Consider the following 9,693-nt stretch of genomic DNA (forward strand, 5'->3'; position numbering starts at 1 on the left):
TAGCCCACACAAGTCAGGAAGGAAAGCCTCTTAAATGTAGCTGGACTGAACAGCTGCCATCAAATCACATTCCTAAAGAAAAACCCTGCCCTGCAGAAACAAGCCTCTCAAGTGAACACTAACTGTATCTTGGTCAGGTTTGCTGACGGACTGTATTGTGCAGAAACTTGAAGAACTACAAAGCAGCCTGATTAGTTGTATTTATTTTTTTTTTTATTAGGTTTATTATGACTTAGAGTTTCTATTACTCCAGCTGGGTAAACCACATTTGAAAGTAAGTTTAACTGCAGGACTTCAGTTTCAGCCAAAATCATTTTTGCATTACTTTATTGTAATATAGATTCAAATTTAACATTTAAAACTTACTTCATTAATAAGCAAGCCAAGCTCAGTAGCTTCAGTGCAGGATGTACTTTATGTCACTTGCCGCACATTCATGTTAGATTTGATGTACATGGAGAAGAGACTGGTCAACTATGATTCATAGGAGAAAGCAAAAGTAAGCACCATTTTTACCAAACTAAACAGCTCTCAATTCGGTGTTTCTGACAGAAAATCAACTCACTTCTTGCTCCAGGAGCTACAGTTTGGATAATAGCTGAAAGCTATTTCTAGAGAGTCAATTTTCTACACTGGCACAAGAAATAGTCTTCAAAGCAACAGATACTGGAATTTTTTTTTTTTTTGAGACAATTTTTCCCTGTGTTTACCAGGTGAATACATGCAGTCTTGATCATTCTGGCAGAGGGTAAGACAGCAAACAACAGTTGGGACCAAATGAAAAACAAAAATCCAAAAAACTGCCAAATACTTCAGGTACAAGCAAAAAAAATGCAACCGGTTTAGTATCTAAGCCCACTTTCTTTCAAAGAAAAAATGGCACAAATTAAATTAAAAGCCAGATAAATTTAGTTTTAGGTGGTACTAGACTGAATTAATGCTTCCAAACTTTCAGAGGACAGATTATTTATTTCACTGCAAGGAAGTGGAGAAGTAATTTGAACAGGCTCTGTATGTTTGGGCTAGACCAGAAGCACTGTTACAGTTCAGTCCACTATGCAGAACTGATGCCAACATGATGTTACCCTTCCCACACATCCTTGTGAAGTGTGGTAGAAGTTGCAGAGCATAAGCATCTTAGTTGTACAAGCCCATTAATGAACAAACAAAAGCTGAAGAATGGTTCTCAAACATGTCCTTTCAGACTCCAGACTTTTCCTTCGGAAGAGGAAAATCCCTCCACCAACAGGCTAATAAATACTAACAGATCCATTTAGATACCATCTTCAAAGCCTTTTTTGAAAAAGCAGTCTCCAAATGAAAAGTAGCTTTATGCAGTATTAACATTTTACTTAACATAAGTCTTATGAATCATAATTAATAGCAGTAACTGAAATTCATGTATACTGAGTCTTCAGGTGATGTGCAAGTTCAGCTATGTAACACAGGCAGGGGTTTTGAGTAGTTCTTACCAGCTTGCTTTGGACAGTTTTCTTACACTTGTCCCATGAACTACAGAACCTCCAGCTACAGTATTGTGCAGCTGCTGACATCCTCAAGAGCTCTTCAATGGAAAAAAAATTGATGGAAGCACCACAAAGCAAGAAAATCATGCTCTTAATGAAGAGCCTTGAATTCTGAGAATTTATCACATTGTTGCCGTCTTGCCTTAACTCCAGAACACCAGTGAGAGGACACCAGGGTAAAAAGAAAAAGCAAATCTACAGTGAAGTCTGCTTCAAACAAGGAAGATATTACAAAAAAAAGAACCGACTCTACAAGCACATAAGCAAAAGTTTTGAAGAGCTGTGTATTAACATGGAGCTCAAAGTGCCTTAACTTAGCTAGAACACAATTTTTTAGTATTGTGAATCTAGCATAGCTGCATTTCGTCCAAGAATCAGCCAATGCTTCCAGTTAAAGCATGCATACAACCTCACTCTTCTCAACTTGCAGGTTTGGAGCTCTTAGTTCTCCCACTCCTCTTACATTACCCTTTCCTAGGCAGAGATTCACAGGCCCTAAAAGCCAGCGATCTCCACCAAAGACTTGCTGCAACTACATGTAAAAATAGTTATGACACTCTTTTAGACTGACACACCTCCTTCTCCATTCAGAACGGATTTGCAGCAGATCAGTCTCGATTTCTAGTTCAGTTTAAATTATGCTTAAGTTATGGCAACCAGAGTTCAATCCTATGAAGGTAAGCTCAACGCAAAGAGAAAGCCATTTATCCGTTTCAGTTCATCCTTACGGCATGTTTATCCACAGCTTTATAGTCAACTTCCAGTTTTAAATTATTTTCTTAGCACTTCACAGAACCTGCATGTCACTCCCTCCTGAAGGAGATGGCATCACACAGAATCTTAAATTAATCCAAGTTTCCACATGTGGCCAGAAGTCTTACTTGTTAGAACACACCCCTCTTCCAACTATCCCCCCTCGCTCCCTCTCTTCCCACCCCTCCCCAGCAACGGGCAATTACTTCACAAGAAATGTAAAAGGGGGTATGGGTGTACACAAAACCTACCCTTCACTAATACTGAACAGAAAAGCCTATTTTCCAATTACAGGACATCATTCTCTAAATTTAGGTCAGCACTGGTGCAGTCTGCACTGTGTATGATTACCACAAGGATAATACCAATAAGTACATTTATTTTCTCAAACTGATTTAAAAGCCTATGAAGTTAATTGGGGAAAAGTTTAATATTGCTACTTCAGAGCACTAAAACACACAAAATGAATCCAATAAAGATCCTTGTATTGATTCAATATTAAGTATTAATTGCATGACCATCATAGCACCTCTTTACATTATCACACAATCACCAGAATTATCAACTGCTTTTAAAACTAAAAAGGGTACAGTCCAATATTTATAACTTGCACACTGTTACTATATAGAAACTAGGTGCATGGTACAGTGCTGCAAAAATGGAAGCCTGCAGTTTGGACAAAGATGCCAAGTCATGTTTAGACAATTTCAGTCAAACTGGCAATACTGTTTAAGCAGATACTCAACACAGCAGGAAATAAAAGGACAAAAAAGCATTCTATAACCAAATAAACATCTGAAATCTCCTTTCCCTTTAATACAAGTAAGGTCACTTTTAGCCTTGGAACGGATACATGTTTGCCTATGATGATCTTGCTAACTACTACACAATATCTGATGTCCTCTGCTAAGAATATAGTTTAAGAAAGCCGCAGTTACAAGAGGCATCTAATGTCATATCTAAAATTTCCTTTATGGCAATTATTGAATTTGTCTTAAACAGTGAATATGGAAAGATGGCCTCATGTTTCCTTTTCAATAGTACTCTGAGGATCAAGTGGCTTTCAAGCAGCATGGTGGGTTTGAAATTTTTGCAGTTTAGATCATTCTGTTGCGTTTATGGGTTGGTGAGTCTGTAATGACGTCGCCACACTGGGCTGAGGTACGCTTTCTAGTTCCACCATTGTCCAAGTGGAGTGCCATTTCTTCTGATATGAAAGTGTTCAAATCAACATCATGGAGTCCATTTCTCCTTCGACTAGCATTGGAGCCACTGCTCACGTGCGTGGGCGAGCCCGGGGTACTGGAGCGAACACTTATACTCGCCATTGCACCACTGAGACCTGCGGGGAGAAGAGAAACAGCGTTTAGCTCCAACAACAGCCACCTCAGAAAGGAAGACACAGCTCACTCCCAGCAGCACGTTAAAGGCACTTTACTATTTACACCACACACACTTGAAGCCCACACCACACCTTCCCAGCTTTTAGTCCGTGTGAGACTTGAGCTACTGCTAGAAGTGCTTCTGGAGGTGGAATGAGCGTGTCCACCAGGCTGCAGCAGCACACCATGGCCAAGGCTGGCTCTGCAAGGGCAACACTACCCACAGCACAGGTACACGGTCAAGAGCAGACTGTTTCAACACTTCACACTACACCAGCAGTCCCCTACCAAGGACTTTGTGGGTTGATCTGACGTGATCTTGTTTCAAACACCACCACCCTGCTCCCTTGCACTCCTTGAGTCACTGAGCTCTAGGGAAAACCGCAGTGTGACAGCAGATCTCAGGCAGGTGTATTCCACAGCTAGTTTCTAAACAAAAACTTTTTTTTCCCCATGGCTTATAGCCAACACGTATTACATCAGAATTCAGAAAAGCACTTAATAAGCCAAGCAAGACCACAAGCCCCCAAAATGTGCTACTAACAGAACACTGTCACAGGCACCCTGCAATTACTTTTGTCTGTGTTCAGGTTTTTAACGTTTAATTAAAACAGAAGATTATTTCTTGCAGAAACAATGCCATAAACCAGAAAACCACAAACTGCACACCAGTTTAGACTTTGTCTTCAACAATTACAACTTTGCAAAAGCAGCACATTCCAAAATATAAGTTTAGTAAGGGCTAGTACATGAAAGCCCAGCAATTCTTCTCCATTTGGAATTCAGGCTCTATTTGTAGATAAACAGGCACTCAGAGATAAGACAAGCATCTTTGCTATCCTAACTGTTTGAAATCTGAGCATTATAAGGAAAGTACAGGAACATCTCCTGGCCCTAGAAATAAAATCAAAGCAAGAGACATGCAGGAAGATGAGGAACAGCAGAACAAGATCTACCTCTGTGTATTCTTCCAGCAATAAGGCAGGCAAATGCTAAGGTGTCCAGGAATATTTGTCTCAGTAACCTTCAAAATCTGGAGCTCTATCAGAGGTTTTCTCCAGTCTCAAATACTCTAGACCTTTGTCCAGCCATCACACATCCTGTGTGTGTAAAGCCATTTAACACACATCCTCATGTATGGTCAAGTCAGCAGCCAGAAGTCACACACTGAGAGGTAAAGCCTAGAAAAACCATCTATTGGCTGCTGACAGGCCAAACAAGCAGCTTCAGAGCAGCTCTCTTCACCAGAAGACTGCTAGAGCTACTAGATCAGTTGCCAGAAGCCTCTATTAGAAGTTAAAATCTAAAGCCACACAATTTCATGCTATTGTACATTACTGTTGAATGAATATTTAAAGCCAAGATCTTGTAACAGCACAGGATATACTTTTTCACAGATTGGGCATTATGCAACAAACAGTAGAAAAACAACCACTAATTGTAGATTCTTTCTTGGAGCTTTTGCTTACAGCTGGGAGTGGTGTTCTAGTATGACTCAGAAACAGTCTGAAGCCTGACAGGGACCCTACAGGTTTCATTAATATTAAAATCATGTTTCATTCACAATGGCAGAAAGTAGTTCAACAGCAGAAGCTGTGCCAGTAAAAAGATAATTCAGAAACAAGCTTTATTCCCAGAGCTAAGGACAAGCTTAAATTCAAAACCATTATGAAACGAGTTTCCAATTCATCTACCCAAGAAAGTAAAGCAGGTAATTGACTTGGATGTACAAGCAAAAAGCCAATCCAGATACCACAACTTGGATAAACCACCAACATGCAAAATCTGGGCAGGTAACAATCACTTCACAACTCAACCATAACAGCAAATTTAATTTCAACTGGCATGACATACACTAGAAAAAGCATTAAAGCATTAATTCATCCCATACATTGAAACTGGAAAATGTGTCACTGCACAGAAGGTGACATTTCAAATCAAAATTGATCACAGATTTCCCCCATGTCACTGCTCCAACCAAAAGTGCTCTGAACACACAAGTTCAGTGTTGTTACTTCCACTGAGTAAATCATTTACACCACTTGTCATTTACTCTTGTATTATATATAGCCCACAACCAAATTACCAACATACTAATTCAGCTTTACCTTTACATCTTTTCATTACATCTAATGTTTAAATAAGGAGAGAAAAACAATCTAGATAAACCCTAAAACTGACCCATGATGTGAGAATACTTTTTTTTTTGCATGACTCAAGAGTATTACAGTAGAGCCTTCTCAGGTAACAAGCACATTTTAAAAAAAAGATACAAAAGTCAGAATTAAAAGGTGCACCTGTAATGTGCTGCAGCAGCACATTCTAAACCAGACTGACAAGGTTTGCAAGCAATGCCTCAATGCCTAAATACCAATATTTAGGCAATACTGAATCATTATACATTTAAATCCAAAAATAACCTTCAGGAGTTAAGTTAGTCTCCAACCAAGCCCAGTGTCAAAAGCAGAGGAGTAGATTTGAATTAAATTCTACAAAGACAGGAGCACAAGGATACTGCATCACAACATGGACTTTGGTTGTAGTTTAATCTTGCAGCTCATCCAGGTTTTTAATACTGAACTAGTAACAGTCAGTACTGAGCATGCCAACAGACTGAGTGACAATCTGGTATCACTTACTGGCAGTTAACCACATTACACAGGACTACACATCAGTCCCAGGGAGCAGAACTGTCAAACAAAACATTCAGTTCACAGGTTAGGATTGGGTAATCAAGCTAACACGGAAGACAATTCAGGGCATGCACTGCAGTACCAAGTTGCCATTTTATGGAATCAACATCTTTGAAGACCATCAGCAATGCAACTGAAAAGATCTTTTTTGTTGACAGAAAGCATGTTTCAGATGTGATCCACAGTTCGTTTCTTCTTGGAAGTTGTAATGCAAAAAGGAAATCTCAGAAAGCCATTTCTTGTGAATTATTCTAAGTTTTCCGTGGACTCTGAGACCTCTTCCCAAAGCACTGACCATTTCCAGCAGGACAGCAAGCAGTGACAGACACCAGGCATTGGTTAGATGACATGACTGCCAGCAGCACCATTTCACCACCTCAAATCCCTCCACTGTGATTAACATGCCCTAATCACAGGCACATCAGGTCTGTCTATACAACAGGACAGGCTCCAACAGCTACTAGTGTGTCTTCAGTTCTTTCACCATCTCAAGACCACCTCTGGAGACTCCCACTGCTTTGTACAGGAAACATTTCCTTTTTTACCAGAGGCCTTCAAGAAAGGACAGATGGCTCTCCCTTTTTAAACTTGAGATGACTGGAGAGCCTCTCTGAAATATTCTGCAGTACATACTACATTCCCATTCCTGACATATCTTTTGGTCATGAAGAATACAGCATTTCACAGCAAATAATTTCACAGCACTTTTATCCAAAGCCATGCTCTAAAGCATTTATTATAGTACTATGAGAAAAAGCTGCAGTAAAAACATTGTGACCAATATTAGCTAATAACTAAAGTCCTGTTCAAAACTATCAAGTGATTAGAATGCTTGGCTAAAAGTTTGATAGAGTATTAAATACTTGAGCTAAATAAAACTGTCCACTCAAAATTAGTACATTTATCAACACTGGCCCACCAAACTGTAAATGCTGTTTCATCTGCACTGTGACCAGGTCTGTAATGAGTTATTAAAGTCACTATCACAGCATAATATACTGGGTAACTCCTGTTCAGTATAGTAACAGTATTAACTGTTGTTTTCCACAAGTTTTAAATCAGGAAGTATCAAAAGAAACATTCATGCTTAGATAAGTGTGACTAAAACAGGAATTAGTTAATACCCCCAGATAAATACAAACTGGCATGCAGATAAGATGCTTGTCACTCCTATGTCATACTCACCCTTTCACAGTACTGCTCAAAGAGCAAGTTTTAGCAGTACATACCAATACCCAACCATGATAGCTAAATATATACACACAACCTTTAAATTAAACTCTTTCAAACTGGTCTGAACTCTGTTCTCCCCATCCTCTTCTACCACTGCTGCTTCTCCACTCTAACAACTGCTGATGTTTGCTATTGTATTTTAAGAGAATAAGGAGGCCTAGTAGAAATTCTGGCTCTTGAAATGGCCCAAGCCACACATGCTAGAGGAAGGGTTCTCCCAGCAGTGCCCTCCCAGCAGATAACCACATTAATCATATACATCAGCATGAAAGCTAAGGAGCAAAGCAACTAACCCCCACTGTGCTGTTGCCCATACATGTGATTTTTAGTTCAGACTGCTCAAGTCTAACACATTTCAGCACCACTTCCCAAGCTCACTCCCCAGATCACAGCATTTCCTCCTGTAGTGCTGGGAGAGCCGTTTATGTAGCAGGGAGCACGTTCCACACTGAAAGAGCAGAGCATTATTTCAGCAGGGACATGCACAGCCCCAGCACTGCAGGGCAGGCCAGCCACAGCCAGGCAGAAAGGGACTGGACACGTCAGCTTTTGGGAATGACTGTTAGCTCAGTTTAATTCTGTCATTTGAAGCTCCTCTCTCACAATTGAATATGGCAACAGGCACAGAAAGCAGGTGAAAATACATTCATACCTATGCTAAAGGCAGGGACATTTTAGAGACTGATGGAAGTTTAAAATCCTGACTGTCTGAGACATTGGAGAAAGGTATTTATCTTCTATAATCACATCTTTAAACACTAAGCATCATCAGATGCAGTTCTTGAAGTTTCAGAGAAGTCCACTTGAACTTCAGAGTAAACCAGCATATGTTACCTTGAGCTCACTGCTCAGCCTTTCCCAAAGGCTTTCATTTCAGCTACTCACAGTTCATGTTTCTAGCCATGTTTTATTTCAAAGGTTATCTATGAGCACACTAATAATGGAAAGCTGATATTAAGGGCACAGATTTATTTACCAGTTTACTCTCTCACGAGGTTACTCAGTTCCAAAAACTCGTTCTGAAGTACCCTTAGGTTGTTACATTAACTATTTCAGTAACAGATGCACAGCATCATGCCACAGTGTCAACAGGTAAATCACATACACCTTAAACAGCCTGGGGTCAGCACAAGTTTGTCATGATCATTTGGCTTTTAGATACCATAGCAACTGTTGAAAGCAGGACAGCAGAGAAGAACAAGTCTCCCTACAGCACAAAGGCTACTGACAACTAATATCACCAGATTAAGTTTTGGCTTCAAAATCCCTAGGTTTTGTCACAAAAACAGTCAACTATTTTATGAGTTTTAAAATGGTACCAATACCTAAAGATAACCACCTCTGATGTTTTATAGTCTAGGGCATACACCTAGACTTGTCTGACATTCCAGGAAAAATTAGTAGCTACTTTATTGCCACAGCTTCTGTCCAAGTTTTCAGATGTGATTGAGTCCTTCCATGATCCAAACACAGGCATTTCCCCCATTACAGAGCAAGTTCAGCAAGTTATAGCACCATGTTCTTTAGACATATACTAGTGCCTATTTCTGAGCTTCCACAGAGCTTTTTTCATCCCACAGATTGATATGTACCCCTGCTTCACTAAAAGAGGTCTTGCTTAGAGCAGACATTTTTTTATCATCATCCCTCAAATCTAATTCAGCCCATCCATATTACCAACAGAGAAGCAGCCCATTTCCACAGGAAGCCTACCAGCACCAGACAATGCCTCACTCCTTCACATGCCAGTCAAACATTTCCCCTTAAAATCTCAGTCCCAAGCACATGCCAAGGCTGCTACTGACTATCAAGTTTTCTCACAAGATCTAGAAGCAGCAAAACACTTTTAAACAGCCTGCCAAAAATGAAGTACAGCCCTACGGAGGACATGAATTTACATTTACACACATCTGAAGACCCAACATAGGTTTCAAAATGGCTGGACTTGATCTTAAAGGTCTTTTCCAACCAAAACAATTCTATGCTACAATTCTAAAAATCAAAACATAGTTCTGAGAAGTCCTATGATAAACAGGAAAAGTCTGGGAGACATTTTAATCACTGCTTCCCTCACATTAAAGAGAAGGGGAGGAGAAGCTGCAGGAA

General features: G+C 39.9%; 1 protein-coding gene across 1 annotated transcript in view; it reads right to left on the bottom strand.

Moving 5' to 3' along the window:
• Positions 1-1,999: 1,999 nt before the first annotated feature.
• The window catches only part of LOC103767947 (chromosome unknown open reading frame, human C16orf72), a gene marked incomplete at its 5' end in the record, with an annotated part of 13,723 nt that continues 6,029 nt past the window's right edge, over positions 2,000-9,693 (bottom strand). Inside the window, one exon of the mRNA XM_008935080.1 lies at positions 2,000-3,621. Coding sequence (XP_008933328.1) covers positions 3,377-3,621 — 245 coding nt within the window. The remainder of the gene's footprint in view (positions 3,622-9,693) is intronic.

The sequence above is a fragment of the Merops nubicus genome, unplaced genomic scaffold, assembly GCF_000691845.1.
Source record: "Merops nubicus isolate BGI_N331 unplaced genomic scaffold, ASM69184v1 scaffold34712, whole genome shotgun sequence".
In the NCBI taxonomy this organism is placed as follows: domain Eukaryota; kingdom Metazoa; phylum Chordata; class Aves; order Coraciiformes; family Meropidae; genus Merops; species Merops nubicus.